Source organism: Nicotiana sylvestris, chromosome 12 (genome assembly GCF_000393655.2).
Source record: "Nicotiana sylvestris chromosome 12, ASM39365v2, whole genome shotgun sequence".
Taxonomy (NCBI): Eukaryota; Viridiplantae; Streptophyta; class Magnoliopsida; order Solanales; family Solanaceae; genus Nicotiana; species Nicotiana sylvestris.
Genome location: NC_091068.1, coordinates 152,496,848 through 152,520,646, shown reverse-complemented (window position 1 = coordinate 152,520,646; position 23,799 = coordinate 152,496,848). Strand labels below are relative to the sequence as shown.

The window sequence follows — 23,799 nt, the reverse complement described above, 5'->3', positions numbered from 1 at the left end:
GAAATCTTCAAACTGAATTGCCTCAGGTACTAGAACAAGCTTTGTTTGATGATCAAGATACTTATAGTATTCAGTCCATCTACCATTAAAAGCAACTATAATGCATATCGTTTCCATCCTGCAAGTCAAGAGAATGGGAAACTCAAGACATATTTTATAGAGCAATCCTTATATAATTAAGAACAGGTATTGTAAGTTCAAGACCAAGTTAAGGATCGAGTGTCCTTAACTTTTGAACTTGGAATTCAAATTCCAGTACCAAATGTCCTTAACTTATGAACTTGTAACTTAAAGTTCAAGACCAAGTGTCCTTAAGTTATGAACTTGGAACTGTAAGTAAAGGAATAAGTGTCCTTAACTTTTGAACTTGGAATTCAAAGTTAAGGACCAAGTGTCCTTAACTTTAAACTTGAAACTTGAAGTTAAGAACTCTCTGTCCTTAACTTTTTAACTTGGAACTCTAAGTTAAAGACCAATTGTCCTTAACTATTCAACATGCAAGTCAAAGTTCAGGACGAAGTGTCCTTAACTATTGAACTTGAAACTTGAAGTTAAGGAGTACATGTCCTTAACTATTGAACATGTACGTCTAAGTTTAGGACCAAGTGTCCTTAACTTTTGGACTTGAAACTTGAAGTTAAGGACTGCATGTCCTTAACTTTTTAACTTATAACTCTAAGTTAAGGACCACATGTCCTTAACTATTGAACATGTAAGTCAAAGTTCAGGACCAAGTGTCCTAAACTTTTCAACTTAAAATTCAAACTTCATGACCAATTGTCCTTAACTTTTTCAAAATAATTTGCAAAACTATGACAGTATGTCCTTAATATACAGAAGAATAGCAATTCAATTTGCAAAATCAGGACACTATGTCCTTAATATTATGTGCTCAATTTTTATAGAATTATCACAGGACGCGATGTCCTTAGCCTTATCAATCCAGAAATTCAAAAAAAAATCAAATTTCTACTTACTGTATAAATATCTATAGAAATCGGAAAAAGTATAACTATATCGAAATAAAAATCAATAGAAACACACAAAAGTATAACTTATTGTAAATTTATGTCGATTTTTGGACGAGAAAGTTGAATTCTATAGTTTGAAATCGGAAGAGAAGCTTCTGCAATTCTATACTTTGAAATTCGACGATCACAGTGAAGTTAGTTACGTGTGTTGCTGTTGTTGATCGTTAATAAAAGTGTAGGTATAAGTTATAGCAGAAGTGTATTTTCGTTCAGTCAGGTATAAGTTTATTAAACCAGTGGCTAAAGACTAAAGACATTTAAAACACTGGATTTAAAATAAAGACAGGTGCTCTTAGTGGCTATTTGTCACATCGGATGTCCAATGCACGAGGCCCATCCCACAGTTAGCATTTTCACTCGATTAATGACACGTTGTACTCTAAGCTATTCCCTAAAATAATATTGTCATGATATATAAATAGATAGATAAATTAAAATTAATTTTCTAGATAAGTTGAAGCAGTAAAATAAGCAGAGAGATTATCCAAAGGCAAGAGGGATTTGTTTAGTGGCAAGTGTTTCTATTTCCAGCATATGAAAAGGTCTATTTTTATAATTTTGGAAAGTAACAAAATGGAATGTGAACTAACTAGCTGGAGTACTGAGCAATACTTGCACGGAACTTTGGACAAGTAATGTCATAATTTAATCTTTACCTTTTTTAGTGGTTTTAATGCTTAACTTTCTGAATTGAAATTTTAGCATCACTACGTAGATTATAGTAGTGCCGAGATTTAGTTCAATCTTTCATACTTACTATGATAGGCCGAGTTTCTACTAGGCGAATCCTTATGTAGAATTACTTTCATACTCCAATAGGATATATAAAAAAAAACCCAAAAAAAAAAATATATTGATGACTCAAATACTCCAACAAAAGACAAAAATATGGAAAAGTTTGATTTCATTAAGGAAATGGCAATTTGTCGGTACACTTTGTTTGCTACTCTAGGGAGCTTGAAAATTGAAAGGTTCTCCAATTTCTTCTTATTCTACTTTTCATAGTCAAAATATTTTCAGACAGTTCAGATTCTGACTATACTTAATGAGTATGAGGCTTTTCAATTACTCAATTGGGGGTGCACTTCTGCTTCTATGCAGAAAAGTACTACATGTCCTCTATTGTCAAATTTTGAGGTAAAACATTCAGTATTCATATGGTTTCTTTTTACTATTTAACCGATATAGTTTCATTGTATTTTAATATGTTATAACAAGTAATTTGCGTTATGTATTTTGTTAGTAATGTCATTTTTGGCGTAACTAGTAAAATTGCTACCATATGACCAGGAGGTCACAGGTTCGAGTCGTGGAAACAGCATCTTGCAGAAATGCAGATAAGGCTGCATGTCATAGAACCTTGTGGTCTGACCCTTTTCCGAATCACGCGCATAGCAGAAACTTAGTGCACCAAACTGCTTTTTTTTAATCTCACTTTTTGGCAACTTGTAGTTATTTTTTAACTTGATAATGCCAAAATTCTATTGCACTATGTGAGTATAGAAGTTAAGCTATTCTATTTTATGCCAACTTTTCTTAAAGTATGTCTTAGGATCACTTATTAGGAGCAATGGATATTACTAAGTTTCTAATAACATAATGAGAATACTAGTTGTTTTCCTATTTCTATTTGAAGATTTCAAATCCAATGAAATAATGACAGCCTTAGGGTTTTTCACTTTTTTGTTGAAGAGACTTTCCACTTTGGTACTTTCTTTAGTAATTCTTACCTTTCACTTTAACTTTTTTACCACATATGTAACCAATAATAGAGTGCAGATAAAGAAAAGCAGGAAGCTAAGAAAAGTAGGAAGTTTTCTGTCAGTTTCATGTAACAGTTTCTAGTGCTTAATGTTTTAAATAAAATAAGGCCTTGCCTCTTCTTACTAATTTCTTTATTTTCGTATTCTTGCACCGCCGACGGTCTATCGGAAACAGCCTCTCTATTCCCTTAAAGTAGGGGTAACGTCTACATACACACTACTCTCCCCAAACTCCACTTGTGAAATTTTACTAGGTTGTTATTGTTGTTGTATACTAGTATTAAGGGTCATTTGGTTTGACGATGAGTTATGTTGTGATTAGTAATGCTGGGATTAGTTATGCTTAGGATAAGTTATCTTGGTATTATTTCTTATTAATTATTTGGTATATTGTATTAATTTCGGGATTGTTAATTTTACTGCTTAATCTTGGGTTATCCTGGGATTGTTATTTCACCCAGTGGTAGATGTAAGTTATCCCAGTAGTATTTTTAATTCTGGGATAAAGCAGTACTAAATTTTTATCCCATGATTATTTTTGATTATCCATTGTACCAAACAACCCTTAAGAGAATCTTTTTTAATCTATAGAGGAATTGTCCCTTTTCGTACATCCGATAAAATTGGAACGATACAGAGAAAAGATCTCACATAACCCCTGCATAAGGATGATACAAACAAATCCAGAAATGATCCAAATTTTCCCTATCAAAGAATTATCTATAAAAGGAATTGGTAATATAGAGTGCATTTCAATAAGTGTGCCATCTTTTAGTTTTTTGTTTGTAGACTTCTATACTAATGCTTTGAAGCCAAGGACCACTATCCATCTGACAGTTAGTATGTTATCATTAAGGAGAAGGGTCTGGTTTTATTTTTTCACAAAGTTTTTTAGTGATAAAGACATCTGAGCCAAATTTGAAAGCCATATATCACAAGTTAATATTTGCCTTTATTCCTTAAGATCAAGTTTATTATTTTGATCAATTTTCTTTCAAGAAGAAATGCATATCCATAATTGTTTAATTGTTTTGAGGGAAAAAATGGAAATATGAATGTGTAGTTGCAGGGACAAGAAGGGACACTGAATCTTTGCTTGTAAGGTAGCTTTGATTATTCCCTCCTCAACACTTCTGTCCATTATCATAAGCTTGTTGCTTATTCAGAAAAACCTCGGACACGTCCCGTTGTACATCTATATATATACTATGTTGTTCAAGATAACCTTAACTTGCTCATTGACTTGCCAACATGGTTAACCAGGAGCAAAATTTTAGCTCTAAATTCCTTTTATTGGCTGTTAGTTGTCTACTTGTAGTATGTATAAAGTATGTAAATTGTGCTCCATTCGATGAAGCAGGGAATCAGTTTCATTTTCTTGTTATGTTTGTAGGATTGTTTGTTTCTCTAATTTTGATTTTGCATTTTTGAATGGATATAATGTCAGGGGAGAGATGGAAGATGAAGAGTGGACAATGGTGCAGAAGAGTGGGAACCAATTTGTGGTGAATGGACAACCTTTTTATGTGAATGGATTCAATACTTACTGGTTAATGGTGTTTGCTGCTGATCAGTCCACAAGGGGAAAAGTTACTGAGACGTTTCAGCAGGCATCTGCTGTCGGTCTATCAGTATGTCGAACTTGGGCTTTTAACGATGGCCAATGGCGAGCTCTTCAGAAAACTCCTGCTGTGTACGACGAAGATGTTTTCAAGGTACTTGTCTTGTCTTGTCGCCCAAATTTTCCTATATATACATATGCTAACCTTAAAAGGACTGAAGTAACGTGGTCATTGGGGATTCATTTAGCCGGCCCTATCTTGCTTGGATTGAGACATAGTTGTAGTATTAGTAGTAGTTATTGTTGTTGTAATACATATGCTAACCTTAAAAGGACTGAGGTAACGTGGTCACTGGGGATTCATTTAGCCGATTCCATCTTGCTTGGATTTAGACATAGTAGTAGTAATAGTTATTGTTGTTGTAAGACATATGCTAACCTTAAAAGGACTGAGGTAACGTGGTTAGTGGGGATTCATTTGGCCGACCCCATCTTGCTTGGATCGAGACATAGTACTAGTAGTAGTAGTAGTAGTAGTAGTAGTAGTAGTAGTAGTAGTAGTAGTAGTAGTAGTTGCTGCTGTTCTTGAAACATAAAAGCTAAAAAGTATTGGTGTTCTTGTTATTCAGGCTCTGGATTTTGTGGTGAGTGAAGCCAAGAAATACAAGATCAGACTGATACTATCAATAGTCAACAACTGGGAAGCGTATGGCGGAAAATCCCAGTATGTAAAATGGGGTAAAGCTGCTGGCCTGAATTTAACTTCTGATGATGATTTCTTTTCTCATCCCACACTCAAAAGCTACTACAAGGCTCATGTGAAGGTACTATTTTCCTATGTTGCTCGGACTCTCGGAAAATGTTGCTGGATGTGTGTCAGATCCTCCAAAAGTAGTGTATTTTTGGAGGATCCGACACGGGTGTGGCAGCATCTTGGAGAGTCCGCGCAACATAGCTATTTTCTATTATAGTACCTTTTAGCGAACTCCACAATGCAGCATTGTCTTCACTTTCGAGTCTGAATTTGTATTAATCTGTTTTCTACAGGCTGTGCTCAATAGAGTGAATACCTTTACCAACATAACATACAAAGATGATCCTACTATTTTCGGTTGGGAACTGATGAACGAACCACGTTGTGAATCAGATCCTTCTGGGGATAAACTGCAGGTTTTTGCACTTGGCACTTAGATGTCATTCTTTTAATCAGAAGTTAATGGAATACTGAAACATTAAAACCTATATAGGCTTGGATAGAAGAAATGGCAGTTTATGTGAAGAGTATCGATCCGAAGCATTTAGTAGAGATCGGACTCGAAGGTTTCTATGGTCTCTCAACTCCTAATAGGGCTCATATCAACCCAAATTCCTATGCTCAACAAGTTGGAACTGACTTCATTAGAAATCATCAGGTTCTTGGAGTTGATTTTGCTTCAGTTCACATATATCCAGACTCTTGGTAAGCATACTGGAATACTGCACTATTATATTCAAAGGCAGATCCAGAATTTAAATTTTATCAATTTTAACTTTTAAGTTCCTAACACCGAAAACAATGCACTTTTTAAACGAAGTGTTCAAAAAAATTCTATTTTCGTAAGGTAGGGGTAAGATCTGCGTACACACTACCCTCCCCCGACTCACTGGGTTTGTTGTTGTTGTTGTTGTTCAAGTATTTGTTAAATTTTTAGTGACTTTTCACATATAGATCTGTGTTTCTCGTCAAAAACACTGAGTTCAGTTGCACCAGCCCGCTGTTTATAAGCTGCATCCGCTTCTGATCATGTTATTATCCCGAATTTGCATGAAGGCCACTAATATTCTGTACTGCCTCAGGATTTCACAATCGATTTCTGATGCTCATGTCGAATTCACCAAGTCATGGATGCAATCACACATTGATGACGCGGAGAACTATCTCAACATGCCAGTTATATTTGCAGAGTTTGGTGTTTCCGCGAAAGACCCTGGCTACAATTCAACTTACAGGGACACACTAATCGCTACAGTTTACAAAACAATCTTGAATTCGACTAAAAAAGGAGGAGCTGGAGGTGGAAGTCTTTTATGGCAAGTATTTCCAGAAGGAACAGATTACATGGATGATGGTTATGCAATAGTACTTTCAAAGTCACTCTCAACGTCGAACATCGTCTCTCTTCATTCTAAGAAGCTGAATACCTTCAATTCCTTCTGTTCTTGGAAATGCCATTGGGGTTGCAGAAAGAAACATGTCCTACTAGACGACTTCCAATCTCGTGATGAGCTTTAACATGTTTGTGTAAGAAGATATGCCATTTGAATGAGATGTTTGCACCAGCTGTAAAAGATTACTACATATATGTATCTTAATGTGGAACATAAATCAAGTTTGTCTTATAAGAAACAACTATAAGCCAGATTGTGTGAATAAGGAATTTGTAAAGTGTATTTGTAAGGTTCATAGCTGCATTTGTTGCTGATTTACGTCGTTGTTATACAAAAGCTATCGCCATGCCCTTGGATCTTTTTTTTTTCCTGATTAATGGAGTATTTTGCTGATAAAGGGGAGTCTTGGCGTAACTGGTAAAGTTGATGCCATGTGAGTAGACGGTCAAGTGTTCAAGCCGTGGAAACAGTCTCTTGCAGAAATGCAGGGTAAGACTGTGTACGATAGACTTTTGTGGTCATATTGTTCCCCGGACCCCCCGCAAAGCGAGAGCTTAGTGCACTGGGCTACCCTTTTTGCTGATGAAAGAAGCCAAGTTCAATGTTGTGGTATGCCATGTTCCACATCTGTCAAGTTTCAATGCGTATAAGTGGCTCATTGAGTGAAAAATACATTTTAGCTATATACAAAGGCTTCAAAATTCTATAAAATTTCTTTAAAAAGGGTGACAGGTGACTCCTTTAAATTAAGTAGTAAGTCTTTATTATTTCAAGTCTTTTCCTTTGAGAGAGTTCAAATACAGATTATCAAGGGAAAAAAGACAAGGTCGTCCTTCGAAATTTCAAAATGCAACAATCAGCCATGAATCTCATTTCAACAAACAGACGACCTAACCAGTCGTTGTAGTATCATACACCTGATGCAAGGTCTAAAGATAAGAAGCCTCTGAATCAGTACCAGAAAGAAGAAACAACAAATCAAACAACATAAATAATATAAGGATAGGTTTCATTTTCCTGATAATGACCTTAACTGACTACTGCATCCTATAGAAGAAAATGAAACAACATAAAATGTCATCCTATAAATCCATCCTAGCACAAAGGACTGCTCCTCTGGAGAAAGGATGCAGCAGGCCTCACGTAAGTATAACCCTGAAAAGGGTCCCCGTTATCCTTTGGACTGGAAACTGGAGAATCTACCAGTGACATCTCTGTCCAGCACTTGTCGAAATTGGCAATGCAATGTATTCCAGCTATTTCAGGACGGAAACTTGGCTGTATCTCCCTTGCCTCCAACTTCTTCCAGTTGATTGGTCTGAACCATTTATGGCCCTTGATATCATCACTACCCTTAAGCGCACTGCCAAGCCGTTTACTTGGGTCTTTTTGCAGCAGCTAGAGAATTGGGAATATAGATTAATCTTATGGAAAAGACAACAAAAAAACTAAACTGAGAAAACATGAATAGCAGCATTTCTCTATCCAGGCAGGCATGACACTGTTATTGTAAATAAGTCATGAAATTCCAGCCTTCATAGAACTGTCAACAAGTTAAAAGATAACATCTTCACTTAACACACGGTGCGAGGATGAAAAGGACAACTCCATCTGGTTTTCAGAAACAACTGTACAAGTGATGTTCCATTCATAAAGACTCACAGAGAGAATAAGAGGAGATGAGGAAAATTACCCCTTTAAGCAGAGCATGTGCTTCACTGGACAAAAACGCTGGCAGCTTGAGTTTGTCTTTAACTATCTTCTGCTGAATCTTTTGCCTATTTCCACCTGTGAAAGGAGGCTGCAAATTCAGAAAGACAAAGTATTAGCAGGAAAATCACAATTAAGTTTTCTGAAGAATGCGGCATTTTCTTCCAGGAAAATAAACATGCAACTGAAGAGTTTCTTGCAATCAAAAGAATCTTAATATTTGTAAAAGAGTCCAATTGTTTTTGCTAATGATAGATTCCTCCCGCACCCCACAAGTGATATATTACAAATTATTTAGTAAATTGTGCTCCAAATTAAAGTGGCAACATGTTCTGGTGCATTCCCCACAGGACATCCCTTTATTTCTGCATATGTGAATATAGTTTGAAGAGATTGCGGGAACAGGTCAAACCGAGAAAGCTTGTAGGAACAGCAGGTGGCTCTTCAAGCAAGTCAAAGAACATAGTCATGCAGAATTCTTCTCATAAATAAAATGATCAAGTAATGCCTAAGACTTAAGACGAAAGGAACTTGTTCTACAGCTATATGTGCAGAGACATGAATAAAGATGCCGACCTTCCCGGTGAGCATCTCAAACAACAAAATTCCTACACTCCACCAGTCTGCAGCCTTATCATGGCCCTTCCCGAGAATAATCTCCGGTGACATGTATTCTACTGTTCCACACATGGAGTTTGATCTTGTATCCTCCTTGAATTGCTTGGCAAGTCCAAAATCAGTCAACATGGCCTACAACAAGTAAGGGAATCGAGTAAATTAAATGCATAACCTTTACATGGAAAGGAAAAAATTGGATGGGTGAAGACGCGCATGCATTACACACACACACACACACAAATAGAGGGAGAGGGGTGAATATACATGGCCATCGACATCCACTAGTATGTTTTCCGGTTTGAGATCCCTGTGCATTATTCCATTTGCATGAAGGTGAGACACTGCTGATACAATTTCTGCTGCATAAATTCGTGCCAGATCCTCTCTGAGAAGCGAAGCAGGAGTTAAGTAATTCACAGTTTCAGCTTTCACAAAGTGACAGAAAGCAAGAAGGGAGAATCTACCTGAAAAGGCCTTGTTTATAGAGCTGAAAGAAGAGGTGGCCACCATTAATGAAGTCTAGCACAAGGTAAAGCCTATACTTTGTCTGCAAGTTAAAACCATGAAAAGGGTGTCTGATTATCAACAAGAGTTTCAAAGTTAAATGACTGACTTACAATCATACAGTTCTAAAGACTCAAAACAGTACTATCCATGTGTGGTTGCTCAGTGATTGAAGACCTATTGAATGAGAAAGTCTAGGAAATCACCTGGAATGAGTACCTAAGCTGGACTACAAATGGGTGATCTATCTTTGTCAAGATATCTCTTTCTGCTTTCATATATTCAGCATGGTTCTTCTCCATAATCTTATCCTTTCTCATCACCTTCATTGCATAAATTTCTGATGTGCCCTTCTTTTTCACCTGAAATACTTTCCCGAATGCACCCTGCCCAACAACTTTCATGACTTCAAAATCTTCAAGGCAGATGGTTCCAGCTTTTGCTAAATCAGTGACAGACAGTTCCTGGTCTTCCTTAATTGTCTGTGATATAACATTCTCTACCAGTTCCAGTGAATCTTCTGTTTCATGAATGGTCAGCCTCCCAAGTTTGAGTGCTTGATTTTTGTATGATGAAGGACCAACCAAGGAATGCGACCTACTGTATACAATCTCTGGATCATCATAGACAAATTCACTCATATCTGCTGGAAAGACCATGCTTTCACATACTCCATTACTAGTTTCATTTGAGGCCAGAGAAGGAGGACCAAAGACATCAGAGAAATCCAGTTCAACCTGCTCTGATGGAACAACATTGGGGGCACTCAGTGGTAAAAGCAACTGTCGGTGCAAGGACTTCTGCAAGTTATTTTTTGTCGGAGCAAAGAGCTGAGAAGAGACCATGTTTCCGGTTACTCTTTGAGGGATGTAGATGGCCAAATATTAATACTATAGCAGGCAAGCCTTTCCAAATGTTTCAAAGGAGTGAACTACCAACAAAATCCTATAAATAGCCGTAATTGAAGTGAAGTCCACGTTCAGCGTAGCAGTCTTAAAGAACTTAGAAAGCAAGCACAACAAAATCCAGCAGAAAAATCCGTTCTTGTTTCCCAATTTACAGGAAACTGCAGATACCACAGTAGTTCTAGTATTCATGAAGATTCTGAAGTCAAATCTGTCGTACATGTCAAAACAGAGAGAGTGAGCAGCAAGTTAGGAAGATGTAGCAGTTGAATGCAAGTCCTGTTAATACTTTAGAAAATAGAAATTACTGGAAGAAAAAACCTGCAAAGGATGCAAACTCCATGAACTATAGAATTCAATGCAGTATATAGAAATTCAATGCAGCACTTTGAAGGGATCTTCATCTCATCATTCAAGAAAATGAAGAAAAAGAACGTACTTGACAGATTTATCCACACACACACAGAGGGAGGGAGGAAGTAATATAATGCAGATGAATTATGGGCATATGCTGCACTATCTGCCTTATAAAAAAATGCACTATCCCGTTTACTTCTGTAGTATTACCACAAGAACATAATCAGCAGATGAAATATGCTTCATTATCCAGTGTGATTCTCTAATATTATCACACAAAAACATAATCATCAGACGAAATATACTGCACTATCTAGTGTACTTCTCAATCTCTATAAATATTGCACAAAATTTCTCTCTATCTCTCTCAAATCTCCTGCATTATTAGGCACATCTAGCTTATATATACACACTCAAAAATCAGGATTTAACAGAAGAAACCACCTACCACTTATCATTAATACTTTCTCTAGTCCTAAAAGGCAAGTCCTAATTGACAACAAGGAAACTCAACATCATTGTACTACACGTTAGGAAAAATCTGCTCAATAGCATATTGAGTCAACGACAATATGTTACTCGTATTAAATTACTTTCCTTTCATTTCAGAACATGTCTAGTCCTATTCCAAATTTAGGTCGCTCTTTCTTCTGCATTCCTTTTCTTTTATCCACAAGATGGAGGAACAAAAATACAGAGATTGTTAGAATGTCCCACACTGGTTGTCTCCTTACATGGTCTTGGCAACCCTCACCTCACGAGCCACCTTTTAGGGTTGACTAGGCCCAATGTCCCTTTTCTTAGCAGAGATAATAAACAATCTAGCAACTAAGACTACAATATTACGAATCAGAACATTTCAGATCTAATGAGTTCACTGAATTTAAGACCAGTTCCAACTATTTGCAGACTATATTGTACTAAAACAATAAAAGAAATTATTAAAGTATCATAACTAAAACTTATTAAGGTACAAAAGTTCAAAACTACGAAATTTCAGCCAAACAACAAATATTGCGCCTATAAATCAACAGAATTATAACAAAATATGCAACAAAAACTTTTTTCACTGCTCTAGAGAACACAAAACATGAAACAACAAGAACTTGCCGAATTATTTTATTTTCAGAAAGAGAAAAAGTGAAAAATCGGAGATCTGAACCAAACACATATAGATAAGAAGAATTAGGATAGAACTGTACATATGAATACATAAATTCATAAAAAGGTGCATTTTATAGATTCTAGATCCAAATCTGACAGAATTTCAATTAAATAATGCGTTCAATATTTTCCCGAAGAATTTCAATTGCTAAATAAATAACAACGATTAACAACTAAAAACCTAAGAAGAAAAGAGAAGAAAGAGGAGAACGTAGAATCGTACCTTGGGAGAACGAAGATGGAAATTTTTGTTTTCAGGAGAAAATGCGTTGTTTATGACGGGACCCGTCTAAAATGCAAAAAAATTCGCGTCGCGTCGCCTTGTAAATATGGAGGGAGTGGTGGCTAGTGGGTGGCGTGGGTGGGTGGGTCGTAAAAGGTGGATCACGTAACACGCTAATCAAAGAGGTCAAATTTTTTTATTTATTTTTTTTGTTGATAATTGACTCATCTGATGTGGCGTGATTCTAGTGGCTTAAGTGGATCCAATATTCTTAGCATGCATGTTAAAGCTCAGCATATTCTTTGAGAATTCCAAACCAATTGGAGGCTAGTACAAATCTGAAAATTCAAACCAAATCGAAAATCAAACCAAATCGATCTAAAAAATCAATATTTTTTGGTTTGGTTTTGAAATTTAAAAACCGATCAAATTTGGTTTAGTTTTGGTTTTAATAAAAAAAAAATCGAGCCAAACCGGATATAGGAGTAGCTATTTTTAAATTTATTATTACACCTATATATATGTATACTTTTATACAAAGTTTCAAAAATTTTATAGTAAATGTTAATCGTTTGCACTTTTAGTACAAGTCTTTACCTTTACATTCTAGTTTGATTGGTAGCTTTCTTTTGTTAAGTATAAAAATCTATTTCATGTTAAAAATAATATATTTTTAATTGAGTCCTTAAATTATTCATCATTATTTGATTCAATTATCATCAGTATATCTTGGTAAATAATAGATTTCTCAAAGGGCAATTGATTTGATAGTGTTACGTTGAAAATGTGGTCGCCGAAATATGTGTTTGGTAGTGTATGTATTATATTTAAGAAAAACCCGACAAATAACCGAAAAACCGACATAAACCGAATCAAGAAAAAACCGACTTAATTGGTTTGGTTTGGTTCTAATATTTGAAAAACCGACTTACTTGGTTTGATTTCTTTAGCAAAAAACTGATCCAAACCGAACCATGAACACCACTACCTGTAGATTGTGTTGCTTCTTCAATTTCCTTTATTTATTTCTTGCGTTTATAGGAAAAAATGAGCCACAAAGTCTATCAAAAATAGTTTCTCTGCTCCCACAAGGTAGGGGCAGAGGACCATACTTGAGAGGCCTTTAAATTTATTCTATAAAAATTTTACACTAACAATAATTTACTTTCTAAATAATAAATTAATCTGTAGGCAATTAAAATTTTATTGAATTTAAATTCATAAGAAATTTGAATTTAATCTCAAATTAAATATATTTTGAATTCAAATAAATATCATCGGCTAATATAATTCGATTAATTATATAAATCCAATATATTTGAATTAAATAAATAAGTCTTAATCCATTGGGCTAGCCTATTTAATTGGGCTAAAATGATGAGCTCACCTCATTAAACCCAAGATGTCATTTACCTAAAGGCTCAGTTTGGTGCCACGTGTCATATGACGTGGCACATCAAGTCAAGCAAAAGAGCCAATAGGATCATGCCACGTGTCAAAATGACAAGGCATGCCAAGTCACATTAAAAGGCTAATGAAATCGCGCCACGTGTGCAAGTGACATGTTCTGGCCAATCAAATGCGGTCATGTCACACTTCAATTTGATTGGTCGGAAAGATTTTGTTCTTATCATAACTCCTCCCTTCCACAACTATAAATAGGGGTCTTCATAACCTAGAAAAGACACCATAAGTTATAACAAGAAGCAAGAAAGAGCTCGTGAATCAAATGCTGTAAATTCCTCCACAAGTTTCAAGCTTCAAGCAACCAAGTTCAAGTTCAAAAAAACAAGCTCAAGCTCAAGAACGAAGAACAAATCAAGGTTCAAGGAGTACGAGTTCAAATCAAAGTTCGTGCTAGTTGAATTCAAGATCATCGTTCGTGGCAACAAATATAGATATAGATTCAAGATCAAGCTCGAAGGCCTTTGAATTTATTTACTATTGGAAAGAAGAATCAAAGGATTCATAGAGATTGTACACTCAAATCACTTGAACTCAAATACTATGATTGTTGCAATATTTTTCGATCTTGATTTTGTTTTCTCAACGCAATTTAATGTCTACAAATTCTGGCACCCCCAGTTGGACAATCTCTACCTTTCATCTCAACTTTTCAATCACTAAAGTCCAAGAACGTCGAAATGACTTCAAAGAAAATCAACTCCAGATCAACATCTACCAAGGCTGCTAACTCTAGGTATTATGCTGATGTGGAAAGCATCCTCGATATTACCTTTGAAAGCTGCGGACCAGTTACAAGGAGCAAAGCAAGCTCTTTAGGACAACAAGCACTTCAAGTGTCCTCCGCATCAACCCCTGTTTTCGGATCTTCATCCTCAAAAGGAGCAAGATCTCCCTCAAACGCACCCGAAAGAGGAAGTGATGTTGCTGAAAAGATCAAGAAAACTCTTGCTCTGCTTGACCCCTCCGAATCCAATAACTCTGTTGTGAAGGAAGATGATGATGTTTCAAGTGATGGATCTTCCCCACTTACACCGCATAGTGTGAGCCATTTGAGAATCAATCTATGTGACAATCCATACTACTCTCCATCATATACAACAATCATGCAAGCCATGGTGACAAACACTTCATCTGTGGAAGAACAGTTGGCAAACTTGACAGAAGCAATCGCTGGCTTGACCAAGTGCATGCAAAATCAAGATGCTAGAATTGACAAGCTAATAGACAGGGTGGGAATCTTGATAGAAGAAGAATTCACCTATGCACCTAGCAAGCTCCCAGAAGTTCCAGATATTGATTCTCCCCCAATACGAGTAGCATCCGCTAAGGTTATCCCTATCTTATCTGAAGGGATGATTCTCATCGATCAACTGAAGGAGTTCATTGAAGGAACTATTAAGAATAAGTATGAAGTTGTTGCCAAGTCCTCCCTTACGTACGCAAAGCCGTACATTGCAAGGATCGATATGTTGAAGATGTCTGCTAGCTATTAACCTCCAAAGTTTCAACAGTTTGATGGTAAAGTCAATCTAAAGCAACATGTGGCACACTTCGTTGAGATATGCAACAACGCTGGGACTTATAGAGATTACCTCGTCAAGCATTTTGTCCGCTCGTTAAAAGGAAATATTTTTGATTGGTATACAGACCTTGAGGCGGGATCTATTGATAGTTGGGATCAACTAGAGCAAGAGTTCCTCAATTGCTTTTACAGCACAAGGCACACTGTGAGGATGGTGGAACTCACAAATACTCGTCAATGGAAGGGTGAACCAGTTATCGACTTTATCAATCGTTGGAGGACTGTAAGTCTCAACTGTAAAGATAGGCATAGTGAAGCTTCTGGCATAGAGATGTGCATCCAAGGCATGCATTAGGGATTGTGTTACATCTTGCAAGGTATCAAGCCTAGCACATTTGAAGAACTTGCAACTCGTGACCATGACATGGAATTGAGCATGGCCTCTGCTGGAAATGAAAGGATGCCCATCTATGAACCTCGCAAAGGGAACGATAAGCAAGAAGTCAGGAAGTGGAGCAAGTTCGTACCCAAGCCTGAAAGCAAAGAAGCTATGAATGTTAACACATCACCTATGAAGTTCAAGATGAAGGTTAGCAAGAAATAGAGTATGAAATCCACTTCTTTTCAAGATAAGCCAAATGGAAAGTTGACTCTAAAAGAAATGCAAGAGAAAGAGTACCCTTTTCTGGATTCTGATGTGCCAGCCATTTTTTAAGAACTCCTCGAGTTAAATCTCATTGAGCTTCCGGATATGAAGCGGCCAAATGAATCTAGGAAAACTGATGACCCAAATTACTGCAAATATCATCGACTTATGAGCCACCCTCTGGAGAAGTGCTTTGTCTTCAAGGATAAAGTTATGAACTCGGCTCGTGAAAAGAAGATCGTGTTTGAAGATGAGAAAGCAAGCACAAACCAAGTCTCTATCACATTTGGCCCATTCAGTCCGGATGAATTATGTAGTTTTAAAGAAAGTAAAGATGAAGAATTGTTGGAGAGAACAACAAAGTTGAAGACAATCAACCTGATGATGATGAAGATTGGACGTTAGTAACTCGTCGTAGGCGCCATAAAAGGAGCCCACGAAAAGGATCAATAGAACAACCAACAAGCAAAATGATGGTATCGAGGAGATGGAATCCAGTTAAGCATTTAAAAAAAGCAAAAGTGGAGGTGCACCACCCTCAAAAGCCACGACATCTAGTGACCTTGGAGGATTTCTTGCCATGTTGGTTCCGCATGAAGATTTCCTGTGATGGTTTTGAGGCTTCTTGTTGCAATACTGATAAAGGGGAAGAAAAGAGTGATGACCTACCATTGGCATCATCTTCAGAAAAGCTCATCGAGTCTATTCCTCAAGAAGTTAACATGTGCGAGGAAAAGGTTACGTTCATAAATGACGATCTTCTACTAAATGACACTCTTCATAACCACTCATTGTACTCGGTTAGCTATATGTGTGATAAAAGGGTAAATCGAATTTTGGTTGATGGAGGATCCTTAGTGAGTATCTTTCCAATTCGCACTGTGAAAGAACTTGGTATTCCCATAAACAAACTCTCAGAAAGTCGTGTGATGATCTAAGGATTCAACTAAGGGGGGCAAAAAGCCATAGGTGTGATCACGTTAGGAATCATTATTGAAGATATGCAATCAAGTGCATGGTTGCATATGATCGATGCAAAGACTTCATACAAGGTCTTGCTTGGAAGGCCTTGGATACATGAGAATAAAGTGGTTCCATCTACCTACCATCAATGTTTGAAATACTACGAGAGTAAAATTGAGAAGAATATAGTTGTTAATGATGAGCCATTCACCAAGACTGAGTCACACTTTGCCGATGCAAATTTCTACTTGAAGAACCGCATTGTGAATGAGCTAAAAGTTGATGATATCACGAAAATCAAGAATGACGAGCCCACAGCTAAAAGATCTGAGGTGACTACTAGTAGAGCCAAAGTTGTTACTAATGAGGTACAAGCTAACTCGAATAAATGTTATAGAGGGGATATTGCGTCTTATGGCAAGAAAGCAACTCATGTGCTCCAATATATCCCTAAAAGTAAGAAAGATGAAGGTGAATCATCTAATCTCCAAACTAACATGCTAAAGGAGTTAACTCTTTCGATAAAACGAATTGAGACTGTAAGCACGTGATTTTTGCCCAATATGAGAATTACTTCCAAAAAAATCAAAAATAAAATGATTTTTCTTGGTGTGCAATTTTGTGATATTTTGTGATATTTTTGAATAATTATTTGTATTTGTCTGTGCATGTTTATTTGTTAAATTAATAAAAATACAAAAAAAATGTCGCATTTTGCATATAGGATTTAATCCTACAATTGTTAGTAATTAAGTTTGTTTTACAAAAAAATAAAAATTACAAAAATAGGCATCGTTTGCATTTTTAGCATTTAATGTCCAAATATACAATTTTATGCTTAATTATTACTTAATTGTGCGTTAATTGTTATTGGGAGTTAATTTGCGCTTTTATAACTTAATTTAGTTCTTAATAATAATTTAAGTATTTTTATAATTTAGTTTTAGAAAAATAAAAGAAGAAAAGAGAGCGAAAATATAAAGAAAATCGGATTGGGCCACTTCTTCAATTGTAAGCCACAGGCCCAAAAAATAGTCCAACCTTCCCCACGACCCGGTCCATTTCAAACCGGGTCGATCCAATCCATAACCCAAATACCCAACACCCCCCTATCTTGTAAAACAAAATAAAAGAAAAACCCAAACCCTAAAAAAAACAAAACCATCCGCCACCCCCCTCCCTATCTTCTTCTTCTCCAAGCTTCACCAAGCTCCAACCATGGCTGCCCAACGTCGACCACCCTCCAGTCCACCAGCCACCGCCTCACGACCAGCTCCTCCACCGCTGTTTCGTCTTCTTCTCCGCCGGAAAACCATCGACCAAGAAAAAAAAACCAAACGACCCTCGACGAGCTGCTTCACAGCTGCGTCGTTTGCTTCAGCTTTCTTCATCACCATCTTCCTCCTCAATGACCATAGCTGCTGAACGCAACAACAGTCGACGACCATGGTTTCTTCGCCGCTGCTGCTGTTTCTTTTTCCTCCATTGTTGATGTTGTCGCTGCTTCGTTATCTTCTCCAACTCCTCCGAGCTTTGGCTGCTTTGAGTCGTCACTGCTGCTCACGTTTCTGCTTATGCTCCCCGCTGCTTCTGTTGTTGCTTCATCTTCTTCGTTTCGTCAAAGTTCGAGGGTCTTTTGTTGAGTCGAGGTTCGGTACGTCGAGTTTTCTGTTCGAGTTTTGGTTGGGGGTCATCAAAACAGTCCCTACATAGTCCGAGGTCGTCGTTGGTTAGTCGTGGTTCATCGTTTCGATCCGGTTAGTAGATTTTGAGTTTTACTTTTTTGTCCGTATTTCGTTTTGATTTTTCTCGAATCTAAAATCGGTAGATGTTTGATTTTTGTTTTGTTCATGTTCATTGTTTTGTTAATTTTTCAGTTGTTCATGTGAAATTGTTAGTTTAATATTTGTTAGATTCAAATTGAAATTTAATTAATTATTTCTTCAATTTGTTTCATGTATTTTATGTATTTTTCAGAAATTGTTAATATTGTTAGATTCAAGTTTAAGCTCATAATTGGTTCTTGTTCGATCTTGTTATTTGTCTAAAAAAAAAGAATTTAGTTGTAGTCGGGGAATATGTTGGTTTAATCATGTGAATTCGTCATGTTTTGTTGTTTAAAAATAGATTTAATTCATGTTCATACTTTGTTTGATTGTTCTTGAATCCGAAATTAGTATAAGTTTGATTTTCCTTGTTTATTGTTTATCATTTATGATTATTTCTTGAGTTTGTCTCATAATCTTGTTTAAGTTTAAATTAGGAATTGTTGGTTGTAATATTGTTAGAGTTGATTTTAAGTTCAAATGATTATTGAATTTAGAAATCTGAATATACTTGTTTGTTGTTGTTGTTGTTGAATCTGAAAGTAGGTTTGTTTGTTGGTAAAAATATTGTTCAATCAAAATTTTAGTTGTTCTTTGTTGTTCAATTGGTGTTCGTGTGATATTGTTGTTGAATTGGTTCAGAAATCATGTTCATGTGATTTGTTGTTTGAATTTGTGTAGAAATTGGTCATATTGGCTATATTTTGGTTGAGTTTGATTAATTGATTTGTTATAGCTGATGGGGGTAGTTTGGTAAATTGCAGCACGTTCAGGGGCAAATTGGTAATTTTAGTAAGGTCGGAGGGGTAGTTTAGGAATTGTACATTTTGTAATTCTTTATGTTAAGCATGGGGGACAAAATGTAATGGGGTGTGGGTGATATAGTTGTTTAATATAAATGGGGGACAAGACAAAATGTAGTGGATGGGAATATGATAATTGTTTATGGTAGGCATGGGGGACAAGATATAATGGGTTGGTTTGATATATTAGTTTAATATAGTAGGAGATGAGTGGGAAGATAATGGGTTTGGTAGGAGAAAGTGGTGGATTTTAATTGATTAAAGGGTTGGGGACATAAAGAAGAGGTCTTGAATCAGATTTGAAGGGGAGAATACAAAAGAACAAGAATAGAATAGAGAGGATAGACAGGAAAAAAACGGACAGATAGAGAGAGAGAGAGAGAGAGAAAAGGACCGAATATTTAAGAGAGAAAGAAAAATTCCGAAAAATATTTAAACTTTCAAATAAATAAAAAAACTAAAAAAATCTTCTGCTTTCATTCATTGTTTTGAAATCAGCATTAATTGTTGGTTGTTTCATAAGAGCTTGAAGCTTTTGTTTTGGGATTACTACTCCACCGGTCTGTTACTGGGTTGTTACTGTTGCTGGGCTGTATTGTTATTACTGCTGCTGATTCTCATCTTCATCTTCTTTTGTTTCCAATATCAGGTACACAACTGACACGCTGATTATTGTAAACTGAAACAGGAAGCATGAATACGAAAATGAAGAGTTGAAATTCTAAATTTACTTTAATTATATTCTGAATTTTATTTGTATGTATAATTTATCTAGCTTGCAAAAATCAGAATCGTGTAGCTATTTAATACATATAGTGGAACATCCGACGATAGCTTAACGGATGAACTATCTATATATTGCCTAAAAATAAATAAATGGTGTAGTAACTCCGTCAAGTAAAAATCAAACGAATAGGCCATCTAGTAGGAACTTGGTAGAAATATTGTTTAGTTAAATAATATTGGTTAATTTCAGCATGTAAATGGTCTAGGATTAAAATTAGATTACGAATAGGCCATCTAGTAGGAACTTGGTAGAAATATTGTTTAGTTAAATAATATTGGTTAATTTCAGCATGTAAATGGTCTAGGATTAAAATTAGATTACTAAGTTTTTTTTTAATTTGACAAACTGAGAACATGTCTAGTATAATGTAACTAGTTAATAACATGTGAATAAGACGGCCCAGGTCTAGTTTTATGTCATACACGTTGGGCCTGGGTCCGCAGTGGCAACGGACTGTCCTGTTTGTATCATTTTCAGATTTTATGAATCATATTCAAAATTCATCTATAACAACTCAAGCATGTAAATAAATTAAGATATTTTCTCTTTTATTTTGTAGAGACAAATTTCAATAGAAAAATGTAGGCATTTTAGGACTGTCCTTTTAAAAATAAAATGAGACGAGTCTCGCTTAATAAAATGTATAGATTGCGGGGCCCTCATAAAATGTATGTGATAATTACTTAGAACTCGGGATCGGCCGCTTAGCGAACTTCACGGTTGTCCACAAATAATAAATACGCTAATCGCTTTAGGCGCGATATAATATACATTCTTAAACATGGGTACGCATTTATGCGACCCAAATCCAAATCCCAAAACATTCAATAAAAATACGTTTCGGATCGCGGGTGCATTTTATGTGACGCAATCCAAAGACATGTTTTTAAACGATGTTCACATTCTTTTAAAAATATAATAATAAAAGCGGCCAAAGGATAAAATTTACACATAAGTTTATAATACGTATTATATCAGATAATCAAGCCAAATATAACAGTTGAGCGACCGTGCTAGAACCACGGAATTCGGGAATGCCTAACACCTTCTCCCGGGTTAACAGAATTCCTTATCCGGATTTCTGGTTCGCGGACTGTAATACAGAGTCATGCTTTTCCTCGATTCGGGATTAAAATTGGTGACTTGGGACACCATAAATCTCCCAAGTGGCGACTCTGAAATAAATAAACAAATCCCGTTTCGATTGACCTTTAATTGGAAAAACTCCTTCACCCCTCGCGGGGGCGGAAAAAGGAGGTGTGACAGCTCTGGCGACTCTGCTGGGGATGATTCCAACCCAGAACCACTGGTTCAGGGTTTAAGAATTCGAGCTTAAAATAACTGTTATAGTTGGCTTTATTTATTATCTTCTGTTACATGATATATGCCTAATGTGCTAAATGTTGCTTTTTACCGCTTTAATATTATCTGAATTGTGTATATAAAACTGCTACGAAACCCTTATTCCTTCTGAGTCTTCTGAATTTATGGTGCACACGTGCGCGTGGCCCACTTTTCTGTTAGAAGTCATACCAAATAAGAGAAGTTGGGACAAGTAACTAGGCCGGGTAGACTTTCGTGCTCCCGGTACGTTGCCCCCACTTCGGCTCAAGCTGTCCACTTGGGTAAGCCAGGGCTAGAACAATATGCCTCAGGTTTTTCACTTAGAATAACTCAGCTTCATGCCGGATCCCTAGTAGGAACGTTTGTTTGCATCACGTGCATTTGACTTTGGAGGCTCAACACAGGGGTTGGGTCTGTCTAGGACAGATGTACCAAAAAATGAAAATGACCATCCTGATGCATCTTACTTGTTGCTACTTGCGCATTCATTTGATTCGGACTTGTGTGTTGACTGACTTTTGAATATCAGGAATAATATTTTGAAATTGAAAAAAGAAGAAGGAAATAGCGGTTAGGGAATTGATTGTTTATTTTTGAAAAAAAACCAATGCCCGAATACCGTCAAAACTCTGCCGAAAATTTGAGAAAATGAAAAAAAATGTCTTATTAGTTTGTTTTATTAAAAGCAAAGAAAAAAATAGAAAAAAAAGAGTCGTTGTTCTGTCTTATTTTTTAAAAAAATAAAATAAAAAAGGAAAATAGTTTGTCTTCCCCTAAAAAATGACAATGAAAAAAGAGACTTATTTTTTTAAATAGTTTTTTTTATTTGTTTCTGAAAATGCCAAAATGAAAATGAAAGAGTCGTGCTTGGAAAGTGGTTTTGTTATTTGCTGCTGAAAAAGAAAAAAAATCCTGTTTTAAAATAGTTCGGTTAATTTACCCGAACTACGCGGGTTTGATTCTCACCGGATGTGAGATACGTAGGCAACCCTCATCGGGTCCAACCCCCCTTTTGCTAAAATAGCCAAAAACCAATAAATAAATAAAAAACGTGTCAAAATTTTAATTTTGTCATAAATAAGTCGGGTGGTGTCCAACCTCCCCTTTTGCTAAAAAATAGCCAAAAAAAATATGTCAAATTTTAATTTTGTCATAAAGAAGTCGGGTGACGTTGTTTTATCAAGACATAGCCGAATGTTCCCGAAAGGGACGCCGGAAGGCTGACTTTGTATAAACAACCACCTTTGGGTCATTTTTTAAGATTTGGTCCAGTTGACCCACACAGCCTTAAAAATCTTCGTCCCCGAGGCGCTGAAGGGTCGTGTTTGCAACACCAGGTTCATTGTTATTTGAAAAAAATAAAAACAAAGAGTCAGCGGTCAGGTGAACACCGTTTGGGCTTCTGGTCAAAATAAGCCGAGCCAGCTTCGGCCGCGTCTTAAACCGTTCTTGCCGAAATAGCCTTAGAGTATCTTTCAGTTGTCGAAAGGCTATTTTCGTAAAAGAACGGACAAGTTTGTAAAGTGTCATAAAAATAATCCTTCCCGGCCTCAAAATTCATGTGAAACTTGGAAGGGGCCACATTTGCAAAAATAACCGTTTGGTTGTATTTGTCAAACGGAGAAAGGAAGCTGGCCGTTTGTTTTTGAGTTTGTAAATCTTTTGATTAGAATATGTGGGTTGTTTGATTTTTGAGTTTGTGGGTCATCTTTAAACCTTTGAAGCCCAGTTTGTTTTATTATGAAAAATTGATAATTCCAAAGAAAAAAAATATTTCATTGGTGTTACCCAGTCTATTTGTCCGAACTACGCAAGGTTTGATTCATGCGGGGTCATGATACGTAGGCAATCTCCATAAGATTCGACCACCAATAAAAAAAAATAAAGGAAAGTGTGGGAGATTTTCAGAGGGGCACAATTGTCTAACTGCTTAGGTGCATTGTATCTCTGATATATGATTGTCTGTCAAATGCCCTAACACTAACATGATGGCTTCACTTTGTTGTTGTTCATATATAGAAAAGTGGTTGGTTGTGGTAACTCCTCCCTGCAATGCAAAGTCAAAGGACAATGACTCAGAACCACAGAACCGAGTGGGTCGGTACTGATGACCGACAACAATTGGTCGAACGGAACAACGGGTTGGTAGAAGAAGTAAAAATGCTGAGACAGCATGTGACAGACATGTATCAGGCATGGATAACTGGGAAAACGCCGCCCCCTCCACCGCCAAGCCTCTTGAACTCTGTCATTACACAAGCACCCAACGCCATAACAGAAGATCCCCCATACTCTCCATCCCAACCCACTTATGGCAGCTTTCCTGGACCCGTGTAGCTCCATCACTCGTCAACGCTACTCCCCTCCCCAGAAGGCCTATCCACCCTCACAAGCCTACCAGAAGCCCCCTGGATCAGGTTTCCGGCCCAATCAAGCATTTAGGAATGAGAGGTTGCT

The 23,799-nt window shown here is 36.6% G+C and overlaps 2 protein-coding genes and 1 non-coding gene across 5 annotated transcripts; 2 read left to right on the top strand and 1 right to left on the bottom strand.

Moving 5' to 3' along the window:
- Nucleotides 1–2,067: 2,067 nt before the first annotated feature.
- On the top strand, nucleotides 2,068–6,859 carry LOC104224368 (mannan endo-1,4-beta-mannosidase 6). 3 transcript variants are annotated; one of them, XM_009775999.2, is made up of 6 exons: nucleotides 2,068–2,168; nucleotides 4,242–4,509; nucleotides 4,985–5,179; nucleotides 5,403–5,525; nucleotides 5,603–5,814; nucleotides 6,192–6,859. In XM_009775999.2, exons 1-6 carry the CDS (start codon nucleotides 2,077–2,079, stop codon nucleotides 6,625–6,627), a joined length of 1,326 nt encoding a protein of 441 aa, XP_009774301.2. In that variant the 5' UTR covers nucleotides 2,068–2,076; the 3' UTR covers nucleotides 6,628–6,859. The 3 variants fall into 3 exon arrangements, with proteins under 3 accessions (XP_009774301.2, XP_009774303.1, XP_009774302.1); XM_009776001.2 differs by lacking the exon at nucleotides 2,068–2,168 and adding an exon at nucleotides 3,603–3,897; XM_009776000.2 differs by lacking the exon at nucleotides 2,068–2,168 and adding an exon at nucleotides 4,012–4,122.
- Nucleotides 3,393–3,498, top strand: LOC138884511 (U6 spliceosomal RNA). Its single transcript, XR_011404692.1, has one exon. It is a non-coding gene; the product is annotated as a U6 spliceosomal RNA (small nuclear RNA).
- Nucleotides 6,860–7,351: 492 nt separating the features above from the next.
- LOC104224367 (serine/threonine-protein kinase AtPK2/AtPK19-like) lies at nucleotides 7,352–12,103 on the bottom strand. The gene is made up of 7 exons (XM_009775997.2): nucleotides 11,985–12,103; nucleotides 9,542–10,451; nucleotides 9,296–9,378; nucleotides 9,096–9,216; nucleotides 8,790–8,963; nucleotides 8,197–8,304; nucleotides 7,352–7,901 (listed from the first exon to the last, which is right to left on the bottom strand). The coding sequence occupies exons 2-7, from the start codon at nucleotides 10,178–10,180 to the stop codon at nucleotides 7,599–7,601; spliced, it is 1,428 nt and encodes a 475-aa protein (XP_009774299.1). The 5' UTR covers nucleotides 10,181–10,451; nucleotides 11,985–12,103; the 3' UTR covers nucleotides 7,352–7,598.
- Between the last annotated feature and the right edge of the window lie 11,696 nt (nucleotides 12,104–23,799).

Bases quoted from the DNA above. Each gene is read 5' to 3' on its own strand.
- LOC104224368 (XM_009775999.2), top strand. From the start codon at position 2,077: ATGAGTATGAGGCTTTTCAATTACTCAATTGGGGGTGCACTTCTGCTT. The intron at 4,510-4,984 runs GTACTTGTCTTG...CTTGTTATTCAG, and splicing joins ACGACGAAGATGTTTTCAAG to GCTCTGGATTTTGTGGTGAG. The intron at 5,815-6,191 runs GTAAGCATACTG...GTACTGCCTCAG, and splicing joins CACATATATCCAGACTCTTG to GATTTCACAATCGATTTCTG.
- LOC104224367 (XM_009775997.2), bottom strand. From the start codon at position 10,180: ATGGTCTCTTCTCAGCTCTTTGCTCCGACAAAAAATAACTTGCAGAAG. The intron at 9,379-9,541 runs GTGATTTCCTAG...TTTAACTTGCAG, and splicing joins AGCTTAGGTACTCATTCCAG to ACAAAGTATAGGCTTTACCT. The intron at 7,902-8,196 runs GTAATTTTCCTC...CCAATTCTCTAG, and splicing joins CACATGCTCTGCTTAAAGGG to CTGCTGCAAAAAGACCCAAG.